At 40.7% G+C, this 22,074-nt stretch overlaps 2 protein-coding genes across 5 annotated transcripts in view; one reads left to right on the top strand and one right to left on the bottom strand.

Annotated features, from left to right (window-relative positions):
• Window positions 1-6,985, bottom strand: part of LOC122552759 (thyroid adenoma-associated protein homolog) — a 381,744-nt gene extending 374,759 nt beyond the window's left edge. For 2 of the 3 annotated variants that reach the window (XM_043695686.1, XM_043695688.1), the window contains exons 1-3: window positions 6,712-6,963; window positions 4,508-4,602; window positions 1,268-1,398 (exon numbers count right to left, since the gene is read on the bottom strand). In XM_043695686.1, the coding sequence (XP_043551621.1) occupies window positions 1,268-1,398; window positions 4,508-4,602; window positions 6,712-6,787 (302 nt within the window). In that variant the 5' untranslated portion in view covers window positions 6,788-6,963. The other variant, XM_043695687.1, reaches the window with a different exon arrangement.
• A 74-nt stretch (window positions 6,986-7,059) lies between these two features.
• The window catches only part of plekhh2 (pleckstrin homology domain containing, family H (with MyTH4 domain) member 2), a 116,450-nt gene continuing 101,435 nt past the window's right edge, over window positions 7,060-22,074 (top strand). Inside the window, exons 1-2 of one of the 2 annotated variants that reach the window (XM_043695674.1) lie at window positions 7,060-7,384; window positions 18,110-18,286. In XM_043695674.1, the coding sequence (XP_043551609.1) occupies window positions 18,164-18,286 (123 nt within the window). In that variant the 5' untranslated portion in view covers window positions 7,060-7,384; window positions 18,110-18,163. The remainder of the gene's footprint in view (window positions 7,385-18,109; window positions 18,287-22,074) is intronic. The other variant, XM_043695675.1, reaches the window with a different exon arrangement.

Here is a 22,074-nt window from a genome sequence, read left to right as displayed (position 1 = left end):
GTAGGTTGGCTATTATTTCTCTGGCTAGGGTTCATGTCCGCATACATGAACATCAACTAGCCACGTAACGACACGACCAGCTATCCTTAGTAGCCACACACGCAGACAACAAGCAACATGAATTCGACTGGGACAACACTACTATCATAGGGCAAGCCAGACAGAGAACAGCCAGGGAATTCCTAGAGGCATGGCATTCATCCACAAACTCCATCAACAAACACATCGACCTGGACCCAATATACCAACCACTACAGCGGACAGCTGAAACTGACAACCGGAAGCGGCAGGGACAGACCACTATAAACACCGGAGGAAACATCAAAGAAGCACTGATGATGTCGCCTAGCCAGGGGACGAAACGTTTGCAACAAAAACTTCCAGCTCGGCGAACAGAACCACAACAAAAAAGGAAAAAATACTGACATAATGGCTGCAGTAGTCACATGACCAAATTGAGCCTTGCTCACGATACAAACGTGCACTAAACAAAGAAAGTGTGAACCGAGATTAACTTTTGATAAAAAGGCACCAAACCTCATTCACGTGTTGAGAAATCCTTGCCTATTTTTAACTTACACCTCTGAAAATTTCACATATTGTAATGAAAGTCACCTGTAGATTGTTCAAATTGGAATACGCAAGAGAACTATATTCCAGTAAAACAACTTTTGAGCAGAAATGCAAGATGTATGGGTAACACACAACTGGAAGACTATTTCCCGCTTGTTTACCCTCAACTTTCATTAAAATGATGATCAGTGAATTAGTAAATAGGAGAAAGATCTATTCACGCAGAACTCAACGCTATTCACAGATTTCAATGCTGAAGAGACAAGTAATTCATTAAATATTCACAGTCTTAGGTTAAAATCTAGCTCAAGGATTCAAAAGACCTTTATCTGAAAAGGTGCGCATTCTTGACTTCTTACTTTTGTAACAGACATACACGACTTTGTAGACTTTGCACCATTTGATGGTGTTCAATGTTTTATTTATTATTTTTCTGAGTGTAAGTAAGTAATAAAATTCCACATTCTTTTATTCAAGGAAATCTTTTAGTTGGCTCCTTCATTTTTATTAAACAAACTATAATTATATAGAGTGATATAAAAACAAGCTAAAAGTAATTCCAAGTACTTCTTGTGGTCAACATGGGGGTTAAAAAAAAAAAAGGGGGAGCATATTCATTATCCCCTCACCTGGTCAAAACAAAATCTCTCAGGTCACTTGTAAATGCACTGAAAAGAAATACTCCATGGGTTACCTTGCTGTTGCTCTTTTCAGGGGGCTTCTGGATTCTAGACCCCAGTAAATTCTAACCAATATTTCCACACAGGTACCGCTCTGTGAATGATGCACATCATCTCCGCCTAGTTTTCTTAACATACAACCAATCTGAAATGTAGAGAAAAACATAGCGATTTGTGGAAATTTTAGATTGAATGAAACATGACATGGGTGGCACGGTGGCACAGTGGTTGACACTGCTGCCTCACAGCGCCAGAGACCCGGGTTCAATTCCTGCCTTAGGCGACTGACTGTGTGGAGTTTGCAGATTCTCCCCGTGTCTGCGTGGGTTTCCTCCGGGTGCTCCAGTTTCCTCCCACAGTCCAAAGATGTGCAGGTCAGGTGAATTGGCCATGCTAAATTGCCCGTAGTGTTAGGTAAGGGGTAAATGTAGGGGTATGGGTGGGTTGCGCTTCGGTGGGTCGCGCTTCGGTGGGTCGGTGTGGACTTGTTGGGCCGAAGGGCCTGTTTCCACACAGTAAGTAATCTAATCTAATCTAATCTAATTTCAAGCTTCAACACGAGGGAAAGTGTGGTCAATTCAAATTTGACTCAACTTCAATAAACAAGTGAAAAGCCAATGAAATATGTTCAAATTTTTAAAAAGTAAACCATGCTGTAGCTTTCCCAAAGAACAGAGTAACATAGCTTGCAAATCCCAGAGAGAAATAAGCTAATCAAACTATTTGGTTGAAAGGCTTTTCTTGTATATGATTCCAATAATGATTGTGAAAAAGAAACAAAGTTTTATATTTACCAGTGAGACAAGTAGATAACAGAAAGTAAAAGAATGCTACTCTTTTGTCTATGGTAGAAGAAACACATGGCGAGGGAAGACAGAGACTTAGTTTACATACAGTCGTGTAAATAATTGTACTGAAGTATTAGAAATGGTGGCTGATATCTAAGGCAGCTGTTATAAAGTCAAAGATGTACAGCACAGAAACAGACTCCTTGGTCCAACTTGTTCATGCCGACCAGATATCTCAACTTAATCTAGTTTGATTTGCCAGCACTTGGCCCATATCCCTGTAAACCCTTGCTATTCACATAGCCAACCAGACGCCTCTTAAATGTTGTAACTGTCCCAGCCTCCACCACTTCCACTGGCAGCTCATTCCATACACACACCAACTTCTACATGAAAAAGTTGCCCCTTAGGTCCCTTTAAAAGAGTTTTCTCCTCTCACCCTAAACGTATGCCCTCTAGTTCTGGACATACCCCATCCCAAGGAAAAGACCTTGCCTATTCACCCTATCCATGCCCCACATGATTTTATAAACCTCTACGAGGTCAAGCCTCAGCCTCTGATGCTCTCGGGAAAACAGCCCCAGCCTATTCAGCCTCTTCCTATAGCTCAAATCCTCCAACCCCGGCAACATCCTTGTAAACCATTTTTGACCCCTTTCAAGTTTCACAATATCCTTCCAATAGAAGGGAGACCAGAATTACACACAAGATCCCAAAAGTGGCCTAACCAACATCCTGTACAGCCGCAATGTGACCTTAGTCTATGAAATCAGTTCCTGGGAGTATAGGCGTAGCAACTATTTGTCATTAGATGGCAAACACCTTCCCTCCACCACAAGGTCAGAAGTGACGATTACACAACATTCAGCACATTCATGATTTCTTGGACACTAAGCAGTCATGTTCAAAGGCAACACGTTCTGGACAATATACAGACTTGGGCTGACATGTGGCAAGAAACATTCATGCCATACAAATGACCACCTCCAAAAGGAAACAATCTAACCACCATCCATTGACATTCATTCATGTTACCGTCATTGAATCCCCTACCATCCAAATAGGGTTACCAATGAACAGAAATTCAAATGGACGTCCCATATAAATATAGTGGCTATAAGAGAAGGTCAGAGACGAGGAAAGCTGCAGCAAGTAACTTACATCCTGATTCCCCAAAGCTATCTACCAGGCACAAGGCAGAATTGTGATGGAATACTCCCCACTGGCCTGGTTCGGTGCAGCTCCAACAACGCTCAAGAAGCTTGATACCATCCAGGACAAAGCAGCCCGCTTGATTGGCAACACATCCACAAGCATCCATTCCCACCACTGTGGTGTGTACAATCTACAAGATTCACTGCAGAAATTCACCAAAGACACTTCGACAGCAACTTCCAAATCCATAAGCACTTTTATCTAGAAGGAAAGGGTAGCAGATACAGTGGAACACTACTCACTGAAAGTTCCCCTCCAAGCCATTCACAACCATGACTTGGAAATATATTGCTGCTCCTTCACTAGCGCTGGGTCAAAATCGTGGAATTCCCTCCCTAAAGACATTGTAGTCTACCTAGCCTGCAGCAGTTCAAGATGGCAGCTCACCATCACCCTTTCAAGAGCAACTGGGGATGGGCATTTAATACTAGCCAGCCAGCTACACCTATGTCCCATGAGCAAATTTAGAAAGAGAAATTCTAAAGTAAAGTAACCAGAAATGACTGATACACATGCCCTCACTGCTCATTGTTGTGTTAGAAAGTCAGGTCATTTAAAGGTCAAATAGAACAGTTCTAAAGTAGACTGATAGCAGATGATGCTCATTGGACTTTGTACTTAAGAGCTGGTTTAATTGCCAAGCTTTGCATGCAAATTGATTAATTGGAGATGGCGATTTATTAGTGGTCGATAATACATGAAAGGTATCTGGAGTGATTTGGCAGTGTGAAAAATGCCATACAGTTGTGTGTAATAACACCTCTGGATATAAAGAGAAGAAAATTGGAAAAAGACAGAAACAACAATGAGTTGGATAATCTGAAGGGTCTGCATCCATACTGTATGATTCTGTGGTCTGTTAAACATACATTTCAAAGGTAATTTCAACACTTCAAACCTAACCTCCAGAAAAAGTAACAAAACATTTTAGAAGTACCAATTCGGTGATCACATTTTCTATTTGTTACAAATCCTTAATGTAATCCAATAATGTTTTGAGTTATAATTGAAATGGAGTGATGCATATACATGATCATTACTTAATAGCGCTGCAGCATGATTTCTTGCACTAAGGCCCTTAACACATTATTTTTTTAAAAAGTCAACTGTTCAAATCACAGTTGCGGAAAAGATGTGAACATCACTTTCTGAAAACATAAATTATGCCTTCAACTTCATGACTATATTTGTCTGATACTGTTGCTCAGTGAAGAGTTTGAAATGAAGCCCAAAGGAGCAAAACAAACTGACCTTCTTTAATAAACACAGTTGTTGAATTCCATCAGTGAGCTGTGCACATTCCAGCAGAAGATTTGCAAGATCATTCTTCTCAACACTTACTATGCCTGAGGGTAAAAAGATACATTGATTCTCCAACACTCTAGTGAGGTATGGTTAAATGTGACTTGTTTGTGTACTTGTGGTAGGATGTTTGCACATTATTCAATACAATCTATTGTACTTGTAAGTGGATGCAAAGTCACTTACAGAATTAAATTTAAAAGCATTTTAACTTTTCAGATTAGGCAAAAACACGTGTAACATCCTTAAGGAGCTCATACTGTTGTAAATTCCAGGAACAAAGCTAGATTAGCTTGCAGCAACCTGAAGTATATATCACGAACTGCAAAAAAAAGCTCACTGGTAAGAAGGTGGCTTTACTAGTTAAAAATATCAGCATTTCAGTTAGTATCAACACTGCATCCAAACCGTACAACAAGAATTCACCATATGATTTAAAGCATAACTTCTACAGAATACAGACAGGTTGCTTCATTTTCAGGGATGCTGCCTTTCGGATGAAGCATTAAGATAATAGTTGTTCTAATAGCTCAGGTACACTTGAAATGTTTGACACTATTGAAAATTCTAAATTTTTGGCCGATAGTTCAGTTTGTTACAATTCCAATTCATCCCTTCACCTTTGTAGGATCTGATGAACAAATCTACTGCCACAATTAGAATAGATTATTTACAGTGTGGAAACAGGTCCTTCGGCCCAACATGTCCACACCGACCGTCCGCACAGCAACCCACCCAGACCCTTCCTCTACATTTACCCCTTTACCTAACACTATGGGCAATTTAGCATGGCCAATTCACCTAATCTGCACATTTTTGGACTGTGGGAGGAAACTGACGCACCCGGAGGAAACCTACACAGACACGGGGAGAATGTGCAAACTCCACACAGACAGTTCCCTGAGGCGGGAATTGAATCCTGGTCTCTGGCGCTGTGAGGCAGCAGTGCTAACCACTGTGCCACCGTGTAACAGTAAATGCACTATGCTGATTCATTATATGTGTGACATAAATATATATGTATTGCTCAATGTTTGAAGTCATATTTACAGAATCAGAGTGCAATCATCACAGGAGGTTGATATTTGACTCATGCTCACGCCAGCTCTTTGCAAAAGTAACTCAACTAGGCCCATTCCTCATCCTTTTCATGTAAGCCTGAAACAATTTTTCTTTTCAAATGATTATTCCCTTTTAAAGTCACTGTTAGACGTCCACTTCCACACTCAGTCAGTGCATTCTAGATTCAAACAATATGTTGCATTAAAACAGTGTGGTCTTTCTGCTGCCTTTGGCTCTTTTACCATTCATCTTAAATCAATGTATACTACAAACAATTCTGAAAAGGAGGTAGCCCCTCAGGTATAATGGAATCAAAACATTAACTTTACTTCCCTCCCCACAACTGCTGCCAGACTCGCTAAGTTCATCCAGTATTTTCTGTTTTTATTTCATAGAATCCCTACAGCTTGGAAACAGGCGCTTTGGCCCTGCAAGTTCATACCATCCATCTGAAGAGTATCCCACCCAAACCCATTCCGCATAACTCTACATTTACCCCTAAACTCCACATCCGTGAACACTATGGGCAATTTAACATGGCTAATTCACCTAAGCTGCACATCTTTGGATTTCAAATTTCTAACATCCACAGTGTTTTGCTTGAAATGTCATTTGTCCCTTCAGCTCATGGAAACAACTTTTCCCGATTTACTGTTCAAAATCTTCCAAAGGAGACAACCCCAGTTTTCTCAAGCCATTCATGTTAACTGAAATGTCTCATCCCCAGAACCCTTCGTGTAAATATTTTATGTGCATTATCCAAGATCTCCACATACCCCCGATGTTACAAATTCAGGATAAAATACCCTTTAACACACGGGCCCTACATCAGGGTTGTCCAAATTGAAATTAGAAACCCAGATGCACTAATATTTTATGCAATTCGGATTTCTTAATCGTGAGCTCTGTTTGCAAAGTGCTGCTGCTACTGCTTCATTGCTGGATAAATACCAGATCTGCCAAGGCCTGCACACAGTGTCCATATAGTGCCGAGTTACACACTGTATGTCTCTGCGGCCTAAGCTTGGGCACTGTGCCTACAAGCCCGGATTCCGGATTCTGATGCCTGCAATAGACAAGTGTTTACTCACATCGCAATCTCGCTAGCTGATGCTGGTCAAGCACAATTCGACCAACGTCGAGGACCTTCTTCTTCTTTAGAACCATCTCCGCCACAGTTAGTTTCCAAACGGGAAAACAAGAGCTCCTTTGGAGATAACTTCAGGAAAGGGACTAGAAAACAATATTCATTAAAAATTAAAAGCATTTAAGAAGGTGCTTCCATTACAAGAGCCGGTTCCTATTCGCCGCCACGCATCAACGATAACCCACGTGAACGTCAAAAGCACCTCTTCACGTCCAAACGTCTCCCCGCGAGACTCAATCGCAAGGCCCGCCCCCCTAACTAAAAGGCGAGCACGTTCGGACGGCCACCCGATTGGTGGAAGGGTACGTCAATCAAAGAATGTCATTTAGCATGCATGATCCTTCCTCTGTGCTCCCAGGTGGATACTGCGCTAAGAATCCGCTGACAGCCAGCGAGCTGAGTGTGGGAAAGTTATCGCCTCTTCGGTGCAGTCTGATCGGCATGGACAAGGGGAGAGCAGTAGTACCATCAGCCGGGGAGACCGCAGCTCGCCCCACGCCCAAAGCCCGCTTTGACATCTGCCCTCAGTTTCTCCTGGCAAGTTTAACGGAGGGGAATAATAGCACATTGAATTAGTTAGACGGCTGTGGCAGTAACCGAGACGTGGAATCTTGAAAGTGAGTACAGCATTTTTTCCAAGATTAGTTGTTGGATCTGATGTAACTTCACTGACAGCACAGTGTAGAAAAGATGAGGTTAAGGCGCACTTTGGGAGTTCTCACAAATGTAGCGGTCATGGTTTGAATACCGTTCTCCCCCAACAAAGAAACATTTAGTGGGAACTATTTGAACAAGTTGTTGTGAAAGCATTACTCAGATAGTTATTTCGAGTCAATCATCTATTTGCTTAGTGTTCGCTTTCTTTTAAGAGTGGGTGTTAATGAAAAAATACTTTGTCACACATCGTCAGCGAATATTTCGAAGTGTGGTTATATTCTGGGTTTGGAAATTCTAGTCACTTGATAGTCTTTTGAATAAATACTATAAAGGACCTTTTTTTGTGAAAGCCACTGCAATGTTTGCAGAACTTTTGCGTTGTCTACAGTTTTGCTCCAGACCAGATAACGGTTTAGCATAATTATGCATTCAAAATTTATTTATTTTTACATGGATCTGAGGGTTTACTTTCTTTAGGGATAAACTAATAGAAGCCACTAGAACGTGTATTCTGAATTTAAAACAGAATTTATGATACGTTTTATGATAGATAAGATAGAAGTAGAGAGGATGTTTGCACTGGCGGGTGAAACTAGGACAAGAGGGGTAGCAGATTTAGGACCAAATTGAGAAGGAACTTATTCACCCAGAGGGTTGTGAATCTATGGAACTCCATGCTGAGTGGAGTAGTTGAGGTTTCCTCATTGTTTTTAAAGGTAAGATAGATAATCATTTGAACAGTAAGGAATTAAGGGTTATGGTGAGAGGGTAGCTAAGTGGCATTGAGGCCACAAAAAGATCAGCCATGATCTTACCGAATGAGAGGGTGGGCTCAAAGGGCCTGATGACCTACTCCTCCTATTTCTTATGTTCTAACTCAGGCTGTACAGACCTTATGTTCTTACACAGTGGTTTTCAGTTATTTTCAAATTTTAAACCCTGACTGGTTTTCCAATATCCTTTATGGAAGGAAACCTGTCATACATCTCACCGAAATGCTGTTCCAGACCCACATCAATGTTGGTAATTCATTCGTGTCTCTTTTGGACACACGGTGATGAGCAATAAAATGTTGAGCATGGAAATTAAGACTGTTTTAAACTCATCACAGTTTAAATCTGTAAACAACTGAAAATGCAATCTTAAGGTATGTGTCAAAAGTGTTTCTTCTTGACTTTTGGGCAGATTATTACTCTTAAAAATAGTAGGAATTTCGCCTATGTTTTCAGCTGACTGTGAATTAAAAAAGATCTTCACCCACATGGACGTGATGTACTTTTATTTTGTTAACCCAAGAATCCTTGATTGCTTTGCACCTCAAATATCTGCCTTCCTCACCCTTTTTAATATGTTCAATGGCCCAGCATCCACTGTTCTCTGTGAAAGAAAATTCCAAAGACTAATGATCATATGAGAAAAGAAATTCCTCCTCATCTCTGCCTTTAAATTGGAGATACCTTTTTTTAAACTGTGCCACACCCAGTTTGAAATTCCTTTAAAAAGGAAACAACTTGGGGTATATTTTGTCAAAGTCTCTTAAAATCAAATGTTTCAACAAGATTGCTTCTCATTCTTCTAAATATCAATTAGTAAGCCTATTATACTCAATCCTTCCTGACAAAACAAACCCTTCATCCTAGGAAATAAGATGCAAGTTGTTTTCAGGATATTGCTATTGCTGTTGCTTAGGAGTTTTATATTTGGATTTACCTGATAAGGAAGCCTTTGTCTAGATTTTTCTTCTAAAATAGAGTTTTTGTATTGCCTGACTGTCTTGTACAAAATGTTCCCCAGACAGGAATGTTGCTACCAACTTCAGGATCCCAATATGAAGAAATGATAAGGGTTCTGATTCAATGTTTGCAGATAGCAAGACCATTTCTAGGAGATGGCCACTAATTTGCTGTCTTCACAATCACTGTTAAGTTAAATCCTGTTAAGTTAAAAATCACGCAACACGCGGGATATAGTCCAATAGTTTTATTTGGAAGTACTAGTTTTCGGAGCACCACACCGAAAGTGGTTGTGTGATGGAGCGGCGCTCTGGAAGCTCGTGCTTTAAATAAACCTGTTGGACTGTAACCTGTTGTTGTGTGATTTTTAACTTCGTCCACCCTAGTCCAACACCGACACCTCCAAGTCATGCCCTGATAAGGATGACAAGTAAGCTTTTATGTTGGAGGCTCAGTCAGTAGACTGGTAAGTCTGCATCCTTGCCAGCCTGAGGAAGAGAGGGGAGTGCTGCTATGGTAGGTCACCCTGTTTGCACAACACTGAAGAAATAAGCAACATCTAGACCCCCAGATCAATTGGGATGAAGGAGAAACACTTCTGGTGGATTGGAGTGAGATGTATAGCTTCTGGCCTCAAATCTCGTGTGTATCGTGTATCCTGCTCCCCACCGCCCCATCCCACTTCACCCACAAAAAAGTCTTAAGCAACAAAGTCACTATTATTGAATTGACGTTGTTGGGAATCCTGCTCTGCCAGCAACAAAATATTGGCAAAGCCTCAACTAACGTATTAGGAGACATGACCCTGTAAACTGGAAAGCTGATCTGACTCCCAGCAACCTCACTCATGCAGGAAACTTCCCTGACTGCGGGAATGCATTAGGAAATTGTCCCATCAAGACCCCACTTCTATTTTTCCAGTTCCCCCTGCCTCTAAGCCCATCAGCACAGGGTCAGGAAATGTATCCACTGGTTTTCAAGCTCATTTTAAAATATGTACTTTATCCATTAGTTAAGTGGACTACACATGTTATCTGAAACCCTTTCAGAATGCAGTTATAAAAGTAAATTTAGGAATCATGTAATTCTTAGGATTATGATAATTATATACATGTATTTGGCTTATATTTGAGACATATTTCACTGCACACAGACAAAGCTCTGTACAGTACTTTTGAATGTAGAGTTCTACTCATTGTTTTGCATTTGAAGAGATATAGCAAAATGTATTTACTAAGTGAGCTGTTAATGTAACAGACCTTTAATTGTTGTTTCATATATGGTGAATCTTGAACCATTGAAGACATGGGTTATATTTGCTTGGAGATCAGTGGCTTCAATGAATAAAATTCCCAAATGTAATGAATAATATTTTACTCATTCTGTTTTATTTGTAATATGTGAAAAAGGATATGCATTTTTCAGTGCTTCATCACATTTCTCAAATGCCAGAAAACCCTTCTTAGATAGGATATCGGCATCACTGGCTAGACTACTATTTATTGCCTAGAAGGCAGTTAGTTGTCAAACACATTGCCATGGGTCTGGAGTCATATGTAGTCCAGACCAGGTAAGGATGGCCCTAAAGAATGTTATTGAACCAGATGAGTTTTTCTGACAATTGACAATGGTCAACATTAGACTCTTATTTCCAGATTTTTATTTGATTCAAATTCCACCATCTGCCATGGCAGGAATTGAACTTCCATCCCCAGAGCATTACCCAGGTCTCTGGATTAATAGTGCAGTGATAATATCATTAGGCCATCACCTCTCCAGAAGCTGGAATCTAGAGACTGTTATAATGTAGAAAAAGCTAACCTTGCTTTGCTTGCTAACAATGACCTAGTACACTGCATCCAATTGTTGTTTGAATAATTTCAGTATCCATACTCCCAAACTCTGCCTAGGAGTCTCTTTCAAATATTCATGACTTTGGATATGATGGAAGACTTCCTTGATATCAATCTTAATATCATCTTGAATGAGTTTTAACCTGTATCCCCATATATTATTGCAACAGTTTAATTTAATTTAAAATACTATTCCATATTAACTTTCTACATAATATTACTAACCTATATGCTTAGATAAAATTACCTCGTGAGCCAAAAGTTCACACTGATGATGCTAGAAAGCAATCTTATGGCTACATTTCTGTGCAGTTTCTGCTTGCTTGAATATCTTCCCACTCCCTTTGCAGCTAGGTCTGAAAAGTGTAATCAGGAGTCAATCTGACCAGAGCATTTTGCAGTTTGATCACCACTTCTAATTTTGTATTATTTGCATTGAATAGGTCAGTTTTGTTTGGCTTTGTTAATTGTTGTTGCTCTGTATTGATTTGTCATGTTGAATCTACTGAAAATCTTGGGCTCTTCTGGAGCAGTGATAGTGTCCTTACCTCTGAGCCAGAAGGTCTGGCTTCTAGTCTCACCAGTTTCAGAGGTGTGGAACAATGTCTCTGAACAGGTTGATTAGAAAATATCAACTGAAAGTTTGGGAGCCTCCCCTTAGCTATTTCAACACTATGCAAGGATGTCTACATCTCCCATTTTCTCTTCTGATGTGCAATATTTTCAGCTTGTCTACATCTGCAAATTATTGCCTGAATAATATATATTTAAAAAGAGATAATATCTTTTAAAACACATAACATAAATTCGACTTGAAAGATAGCCTGCAGGGAGTTTTCGAATAATCAACTTGAGATAAATAAATACTGAAAATGATGGAGGTATTCAGCAGGTCAGGCAGTATCTGTGGAAATAAATATAATTAATATTTCTGGATGGAATCTTTTGTCAGCACTGAAAAAGGTTCAGTAAGTAAGGAAATACAAAGGCAGTGAAAGGGTGAAAGAACAAAAGGAACGTCTGAGATGGGTTGGAAGGCAGAAAAGATTAAATGATGAAAGGGATGATAGAGAAAAAGAAAATAAGTAGATAATGGGACAAGTGGAGAACCAAACTGTGGGTCCAGAGAAGTGTAAATGGGAATTGCAGCATCACCAGCAATAACAACTGAAAAGATTTAAGGGAAGAAAGAGGGCATATTACATGATCTGAAATAGTGGATCACATTGAGTACAGAAATCTGTAAACTTCTGAGTTGAAAGATGATGTGCTGTTCCTTGAGCTTATGCTGAGGTACATAGAACCAATGTAGGAGGCCAAGAAGAGAGCACTGTCATGACTCATCAGGAAGCACATTGGAAATCAAGTCCCACTATTCTCAGATATGTCACAAAATTTAAACCTTTTCAAATATACACACACTATTCCACTGATTGTCAGGCCCGGGTTGATAGAATGTATGGATCAGGTTTCTGTCCTCTATGCACAATTTTTTAAAAGCGCAAAAATAAAAAGGCAGTGTTCACAGCAGATAATGGGCAGGCAATACATCTCCTCTACATGCTTGGTAAGGTGCTATGGGGGTAAAAGGGAATGTCTGATGAGCAGGCAGCTCCTTGCAAAGGAAACAATTCCTTTGGAGTGCTGAAAAATGAGGGGAGAATAGATGTGGTGCTGTCATTATACCAGAGGTGGCATAGCAATAATGTCATTAGGTTTCAGATGATAAACACATAATGCTTGTGTATCCAGTCCCTCAGAAACTGAGCTCCAGGTCATTTGCTTCGCTGAAGCATTAATAAAAATGGAGTGTTCCTAAGGTAGAAGATGAGATTTTACCATTCAAGCGGTTGCTATGATCTAAGGTGTGCAGTTGATGCATGCCTGTTCTTTCACTAATTACATCAGATGACAAGAACATGGAATTAAGAGAAGTTAAGTTTCACTCATTTGGAGTTGTGCCAAATTTTAAGACTGGAGAATGTAAACAAACTTAGCCAGTCTTGTGTTTTCCATTACAAATTCTCTCCATCTACTGTATGGTCTTAGAACTGGCATTAACATGTTCACCGTGCACTGCCTTCTAGCCTGAAGGTGGCAAGATCCCCAAGTGGAAGATGAGGTACTGTTCCAATGCAAGCTAAATTACAAAAGGAGCAAGAGAGTGCATTCTAACGCATCATGAAATAGAAATAGTCAACATTTTACCATCTCTGAAAAGAGACACAATCTAACCACCGTCCTTGACATTCAATGGTGTTATATTACTTAATTCCCCCAGAGACCTACGGGATAATATTTTCTCTGGCAACAGAGGGTGTGTGTATGGAATGAGTTGCTAGAGGTGGTGGTGGAGGCTGCTACAATTACAACACTTAAAAGGCATCTGGATGGGTACATGAATAGGAAGGGTTTAAAGGGATATGAGCCAAGTGCTGGCAAATGGGACTAGATTAACTTGGGATATCTGGACGACCTGGATGAGTTGGACCAAAGGGTCTGTTTCCATGCTATACATCCGTGACTGTCTGGCTGTATGTTGAGGAACATCTACTGTCACCAATTGGGAGAAGCATATTCTTGTGATGCTCCATGCTATAAATAAAATTAATTTACCATTTGTAAGAAAAAGTGCTGGGTTCTTTTCGTGCTGTTGTGGTGCAGTGGTCTTGTCCCTACCTCTAGGCTAGGAGGTGTGTAATAATATCTCTGAAGCAGATATATCGAAACAAAAAGAACCCAGCTCTTGAGATTTTCTAACCATCCTGTTCAGAGATGTTACTCTGGAGCAAGTGGGACTTGAACCATGGCCTCCTTACTCATAGGTGGAGATCCTACCACTGAACTCGATTTGATCTCCGACCTGGAGAAAGTGAGGTCTGCAGAACTTTGATCTCCGACCTCTCAATCTACCCTTCCTTCAGTTTTATTATTGTCACAGTGACCTTGGTATGCAGTACTTGTAATTTGTCACTTGTTTTAATTTGTTAACTGGATGATGTGGTGGTGAATTGTTTTTAAAAAGTGTTGGATTCTTGAGTGAAATGGATAGGTTGAAGGATTTCCTTGTGGGTATGCACCTCGGCCCGGCCAAGGTACCTATCAGAAGCTGAAGGCAGCAAGGGTCACAGTTTCCAATTGCCTCTCCCTCTTTTTCTTGTGTCCAGGTCTTCTTTGTGGAGGGAACACAGGGTGTGTACCAACACCTTTTGAGGCTTTTAGAGAGAGATGGGAACTGTGGGGGCTGGAGTGCATTAATTCCACCTCCAACTCCTTTTTAATTTCATGACCTCCCTCCTTCCCACCCTTCATTCATTTTTTTTGTGTGATTGCTGTAATTCCCTGGTTAACTGTTGGAAATTTATTATTTGTATTAATTGGATAATTGGGTGACTTATTAGTGGAATTCTAAAAACAAAACCTGGGCTCATTAGAGTCATAGAGATGTACAGCAAGGAAACAGATCCTTAGGTCCAACTCATCCATGTTGGCCAGATATTCTAAATTACTCTAGTCCCATTTGCCAGCAGTTGGCCCATATCCCTCTAAATCCTTCCTATTCATGTACCCATCCAGATGCCTTTTTTAAATATTGTAATTGTACCAGACTCCACCACTTCCTCTGGCAGCACACTCCATACATGCACCACCCTTTGCTTGAAAATGTTGCCCCTTAGGTCCCTTTTTAAATCTTTCCCCTCTGACCCTGAATATATGCCCTCTAGTTCTGGACTCTCTTCCCTCCCCACCCAGGGAAAAGACACTCTCTATTTATCTCCTGTCTCTTTTCCAACCCTTCTACTGTTGTTTTGTTGTGCCTAGGGGGCAGTACTTGTCATTGTTGCTTAATAAGTTAAGCAGATGATTTGATGGTAAGTTTTTCAAAAATAAAGTTCTTTCCCAGTGGGGAGTTGCCTTCTGGACAGGGAATGAGTCCAAAAGGGAAATATAGAAACTGGTATTTGTGCTAAACTATAGATTTATAATAAAAACCCTTAGACGTCTCTGAAAGTCTCTTGCTGTCTAATTCAACTTATGAGTATTGTTCTGTGAACCATAGTTTAGTCTTCAGCTGACTGAGGAAAAGAATATTTGAATACCACGATTTTGTACCTGAGATTAAGGGTTTGTTTTACCTGACAGCAATGATTCCTGCACTCCACTAAACTCCAGAGACCTGCAATGATCTACAGCAGATATCTTAAGAGTGGAGAAGTACCCTCTGTGGTCTCTTCATAACAGCCTCCAAACTTATTGGTAGGAAAGGTCATCCAATGTTTTCCAAGCCAACTTGCTCTGCATTGAGATACTAATTATTCAAAACCTGCTTTATTGGCCAGGACATATCATTTGTATGCCTGACACCAAACTCCCAACTGAATTGCACTATTCAGAATTCAGTCATGACATATGATTCCCAGCAGGCTATCAAAATGATTTTGAGTCCTCCCAACATCCCTGAAGAGTTTATACATACTGCTGGCTGACTGAGTGGGGATGGATTTGCATTATGAGTTGGTGGTACTGAAAAACATACGAGCCATTCATGCTATTCAATCCTATTTTGGGCAGTTCGCCAGCCAGAAGCACTGTAACAATCTGCCGAATGCTATTATCATTCAAAGTTTGTCTGTGCTGCCTGCCTCAATAGCTCCAAGCACAGACTAATCAGAATTCATGGTTTCCCTGTCCAAAATCTGAAGTGATTTCCATGTTAAGATCATGGAGTGTAATAGAGTTTAAAAAAAAACCTCCTCAGAAACATTGATGCTTTATTTATGTTTTGAACTTTATTGAGATGGATTTAATTTGTTTTCTATATTTTACCTTTATAATCCATCAAAGTTGCTGGGTGTTCCCTATGATATTTCATCCATAGCACTATGTAACACATTGAATGCTGCACACCTTAACACTTTAGTGTTCACAGAAAATAAAAGTATTATGCTGCAAACAAGAGAAGTGTATCACAATAGTGGAATTAAATTAATGCTTTACCACAATGCTGCTGAACACTTGTACGTTTAGTAAGCCGGCAATGGAATGTAGAAGCTGAACGTGAAACTGTTGACCCCAAAAAACATTGAGGAGCTCAAAAGGGATTACACAGGTTGGAGAACTGTGAAACCCCTCTTCGAGTCTCCAATGGGTCAGTCGGTAACAGTCAAGAGGTTCTTTATCCTCAAAGATGTTGAGAAGGTGAGAGACAGGAAAAACTGTCATTCCTCCAGAGAAGCCTGCAGAACCTCTTCCTGCAGTAGGTGATGGGGTCAGTGTCACAGAGGATCTCCAGGAGGTGAAGCCAGCAAGCCTCACTCTTTGCCTCTGAGGCCTCCAAGATAATCTTCCAGCCCAGGATCTGCATCATGTTCGTATGCTCATGTTTCTTCTTCCGGAACGTGCACAAGAAACGCTCTGTGCTCAGCAGCCTGAAGGAAAATGATGACTCGGTAATGTCATCGCACTCTGATATGCTGAAGATCAATAAATCATTCTATGCCAGACTGTATACATGAAGTCCACAGACAGTGCGGAAGTTGAACCAGTCATTATCTCTGGATGAGTTGACCAAGACCCTCAAGTCCTTCAAAAAGAATAAAACTCCTGGAAGCAATGGCTTATCAACTCAATTGTACTTAGCTCTATGGGATTTGATTGGACAAGAGGTGTGCGATAGTATGCTTCTGGCAGGTAGCGTGAGTGAATCCATGAGGAGAGGTATCATCACCCTCATCTACAAGTGGAAGAGGAAGAGGAAGAAATTAGAAATTTCACTGCTGAATTGGGTTACAAAATATTGTGTAAGGTCATCGCCAACCAGATCAGGCCTGATCTGGGATTGGTAGTTCACCCTGACCAAACCTGTGTTGTATCAAGCAGGATGATCTCTAAGAACCTCTTGCTCCTCCGGGATCTGATCACCTACGTGCAGGACAGGGATATGGACTCCTGCCTCATCAGCCTGGACCAGGAGAAGGTCTTTCACAGGATATTGCACACCTGCATGTGTGACATGTTCTCCAAACTAGGCTTTGGGGAGTGAATCCACAATCTGATCCAACTGCCCTACATCAACATCATTAGTGCATTGTCAATCAACAGATGGGAATCAGAAAGCTTCCTGAATAGATCTAGCATGAGGTCAGGCTGGCCACTCTCTCCTAGTTTGTTTGTGTGTTGCATAGTGCTGCATCCATCAGGAGGGATACAAGCCTGAAAGGGGTGACTCTATCAGGCAGTGGAGGCCTGCAGGTCATAGCCTCCCTGTACATGGATGACATAGCTGTTTTCTGCTCAGATCTGCTATCATGAACATCTGTGACCAGTTTGAATCCACCTCAGGAGCCAAGGTAAATCAAGGCAAGAGCAAGGCCATGTTCTATGGGAACTGGGCTGACTGATCCTTTTATCCCCCTCACCATCAGGACAGATTACCCGAAGGTGCTTGCAATATGGTATGTAGGGGCCAGGGCATGCACAAAAACCCAGAAGGAGCATATTGCCAAGGTGAGGCAGAAACTGAGCTTTTAAACTGAGCATACCGAGTAGCTCCATGACACAGGATTCTGTGCTCTACAGTTCTGTTCCCCAGGACACTCACCGAGACAAGCCTTAACTGTGACTGAGGACTGTGACTGTCAGATTAGTGAAAGACGCTCTTTGGTCTGCCTGAAAATTGTTGGTCAAGGTCAATGCTATGCTGTAGATGACAAAGTGTTTCACACTGGCATATTCCAACATCCTGGACTATGTGCTGAGTGATGCACTAAAGCTGGGGCAGCTGGTGCCAAGGTGCAGTAGGGAAAGACCACTATCTAAGGTCTTTCTACCGAAGTACAATAGGGGTCCGTTCACTTATCAAACCTTTCAGTGTCTCAAATGCCTTCTATAAGTAAGAAAAGCCTTGGGTGTGTTTGTTCTCCATATGTAAAGGCTGTGCACCAAATCAAACTGCTGTAGTGACTGTATGTATATAAAGACTTATGAACAAAGTATATTTTTGAAATAAAAAAAGTTATCCTTCATACTGTTGAGTGCTGAAATTAATTTATGTTTACATCTGTACAATTTGTGCTCAATCCTTACATTTTTTTCACAGCATCTACAATTCTGGATCGCAACATTTAAGTTTTTAACCAGGCAGAGACTGATCATGGCTGAGGAGTCAGAGATGACTGGAGAGATAAACTGGAAAGACCGGTGTATGACTCTTGAGTCACAACTGCTCAAGTTTCGTGTGCAGGCCAGCAAAATTCGAGAGCTTCTTGCAGAGAAGGCAAGTAAATACAAATAGTTGAGATGGGAATGGGTGTAGGGGAGGGCTGCATTGCAGCAGGCTTACTGTCTTTAGCATTCATAGTTGATCTGCTTTCTTTATGCTTGTCTGTAAGATCGGTGGAATATATAGCTTTTCTGTTTTTTTTTGTTCTTGACATTAAATGAAGCTGAGGCCTCAAGAAAAATAAAAGTTCCTACTGGATCACCGGCTTCTAGTATAAAGTTAAGAATTTTGTAAGGTTGATTGCATTTACTTTTATAACTAAGAATTTGCACAAAGATATAGCCATTTCATCATCAAGGTTAAAGGTGAAGTGATGCTATTCTGACTTTATGCATAATGATAAGAATAAGTTTAGCTATTAGCACTATATGGGCTCATTTACTGTAGTCATGGCTGGCTATGCTATCATTTGTTGCCTATCCCTAATTGGCCTTGAGAAGGTGGTAATGAGTTGCCTTGTTGGAAAACACTAATCCATGAGGATTATGTACATCCACAGAGCAGTTAGGAAACTGTTCCAGGGTTTTGCCTCAGCCACTGTAAGGGAACTGTAATTCTAGTTCCAAGTAAGGATGTTGTGTAGTTTGGAGGAGAACTTGCAGGTGGTGGTGTTACCATGAAACTTGTCCTAATGACTTCCGCTATGCCAAACCTAATCACAGAATTTTAACCTGTCTGAAGCTGGCAGTGCCTTCCTTTATTTATGCACATTGTGGTCTACTGAAGTCATCAAGCCCCAAATACATTTTCTTCCTGGTAAGCTGAGCAGGAAATGGCAATTGGCTTTCCCATCAGATGAAGATCGCTCAAGTTGGTCTAGAAAAGGATGTTTTGATTTTAAAAACTTTCCATGCAGTCAGGAATGCTGTTCTGTTTTCTGCTAGTAAACTTTAAAACTCTAACAAATTCCAACTCTCCTCCCCACAACTTAGCCTCATTGCCAGTGATAGATCATCAGCTGCCCATCCCTGTCACTTGAGATCTGGAGGGAGACTTGAACATGCAACCTTGGACCAAGAGACAACAGTGCTGTCACTGAATCAAGGCTGAAATCAATTTAACATTGGACGCTGTTTTTAAAAACAACTTCATTTCAAGGCTTAAAATGAAGTCTACGGTATAGACCATTAGAAGATTTGTGCCCGTGAAATATAGCATCTTGCTATTATCCACTCAGTGAACTGAGAAGGGTGGACACAAGATCATTGCTAGTTTTTTTTTTAAAAAAGGGGAATTCAGGAGAAATTCAAATCCAAAGTCGTTGAAATCTGGAATTTGTTACTACAAAGCTTCCACACCTTACCAGGGAGATCCCACTCCCCCCAAGAAAGGTGTGAAAGTCTTGAGTGTTGTATTGTTGCCAGGTGGTAGTAGGGATCATGGCTAAGCTTCCACAACAGAGGTCTAGTCAAGGTTCTTTTCCTTGTTTACTTTTCCTTTTCACATTGCACTCTGTCTTCTGGGTGTTGATTTGCGGTAGTTCATTTTTTTTAAACTTTCAACAATACATGATTTTCAAAGTATTTGTTAATTGTATTCTTTCTCTATTTGTTTAGCACTTGAATGTATTCCTTCCTTAAAAAAGCATGTTAAATGCAAACACACTAAATGAAATTACTTTTACACAAAAACAATGGTATTGGTTACATTCCTAGCATATCTACGACACATGTCGATTAGTCTCCGCTCAGGAGGATCGCAGAAGATTAGAGAAGTGATAGGCACTTTAATAATGACTGCAACTGTACAAGTGGTCAGGGGGGATCAAAGATGAGAGGAAAGCAATTATCCAGAAATATTTTTAAAATTCATAATTTTTACATTTCAGAATCTATTGGCTGCCTTGCACCTACCTTGCCCAATGATCCTCTTATCCTTCCACAAGCTGCCCCTCCTGTTTATGACCCTCCAATTGCTGCATCGTTTCAGCAAGAGGAATGAACTGAGGAAGAGAGTAAGATGGGTTATCAGTGGGAGAGTCCGAAGGAAGAGACCAGCAGTGAAGGGGGCAAGTGCAGGGCTGGCAAGCCAAAAAGGCAGTTGGCAAATGGGAGAGGAGGCAAGTCGTCTAAGAGCCCTTGAATACCACTGGGTTAAATGAAAAAGGATGAGAGGAGGTTAATGTGGTGTGGAAAGATTGAAATTGTTGTCCAGTCTCCTCTTAAAACAACTTCGCACTTTTCTGACCAGAATATTATGAATTAATTTGCCCAGGTGTCCCACAATACCAAAGCAATATGCAATAATCTTTAATAGTATTTGGCCCCATAAATTTACTATTCTTCCTGAGTCTCTTGTAGATTTACACAGTTGTGCTCTCTCTGTCTCTGGGTCTGTGGAGCTGCTTTCTTCCTCTCTCTCTCTCTCTCTCTGGATGGTCAGCAGGTCTCTGCCTCTTGTCATGCTAGTCCCCTCAGAAGGCCTCAGAAGCTTCCAAGAGTGAGGTCTGCTGCTGAACCCTATTTTTTAATATCTCTTGGATAGTTTACTGGAACTTACTATATTTCTGACCAATCAGGGATGTACATGTAATGGTTTGAAAAACAGAATCAATCATTTAGTTTCTTTGTGTAGCAGGACCTGATGCCTTTCTGTCTGGGTTCTCAATTGTTTTGTGGATAAGTTGTTAGGTATATCTGACCAGAATAACTGTTGCCTTTTACATTATGCTATTGTTATTAGCACCTGGCTTCTGTGTTTACGCTGTCTTGACGAGGTTTTTGTGATTTCAGCATTTTACTTGTTTTCAAAGTCATGGAGATTCCAAAAACTTCTAAAAATTGAGAGCAGAATGCAGATCATGGAGACACCCAAGCCCCTGCCCTTTCAAGAGATCTTATTTTCACTGTAATAGGGGGAGGGTTCCAGAGACAGGGCATGGTTCCCAAATGAAAGATCTCCAAACTCAGCAGAGTGATTATAAACCATATGCTGAGTTCAGTCAGGCCTCATTTCCACAAGAGCCAGGGCTGATTATGGGTTCTGAATTTTTATGAAATGATTTAAATATCCTGGTCTTTAAAATTTAAAAGTCTGTTTGCTTGTATTTGGGAGTTTAAGAAAATGTACACAGCAGTTCTAATATAGTGGTAGCACAGAGTTATGTCAATAAACATAACAGTATTACTGCTTAAATCATTATTATGGGGGTTGCTGTCTGTTCTTTTTGATTGACAGATCAATGAGGTTGCTGCCTTTCGTGTGGAGTGATAGCTACTTATTTGTTCTTAGAAGGAATTAAGTACTTGAGAGAAATTAAATATATAGAATGAATTTTCATAACTAAGTGCATTTATTTATAAGAAAGCTGTTATATATATTTGAACTTTGACTTGTTTCACCTCTGCATGACTTCTGAGATCTGTCTATTGTGGAGACAGTAATAAAAACAGGGATTGCTGGACAGACTCAGCAGACCTAGCAGCATCTATGGAGAGAGAAACAGGATTAACATTTTGAGTCCAATGACTCTTCTTCAGAACTTGAGGTCTGGAGGGTCAAGTGTTTAAGGAAACCACTGGGACAATGCCCCAGAGCACCAAGGTACACCTTTTTTAGCCCACCCCACTTGACACTCACTAATCTCTGTTGCCACCTCTGCTTTACTTGCAGCAGAGGCAGCCCTGACTCTGTCCTGTGCTGGATCAGTGGTGCTGGAATAGCACAGCAATTCAGGCAGCATCCGAGGAGCAGCGAAATCGACGTTTCGGGCAAAAGCCCTTCATCAGGAATAAAGGCAGAGAGCCTGAAGCATGGAGAGATAAACTAGAGGAGGGTGGGGG

Source organism: Chiloscyllium plagiosum, chromosome 9 (assembly GCF_004010195.1).
Source record: "Chiloscyllium plagiosum isolate BGI_BamShark_2017 chromosome 9, ASM401019v2, whole genome shotgun sequence".
NCBI classification, from domain to species: Eukaryota; Metazoa; Chordata; class Chondrichthyes; order Orectolobiformes; family Hemiscylliidae; genus Chiloscyllium; species Chiloscyllium plagiosum.
The sequence above is the reverse complement of the archived record's forward strand: the minus strand, read 5'-3'. Positions and strand labels throughout refer to the sequence as shown.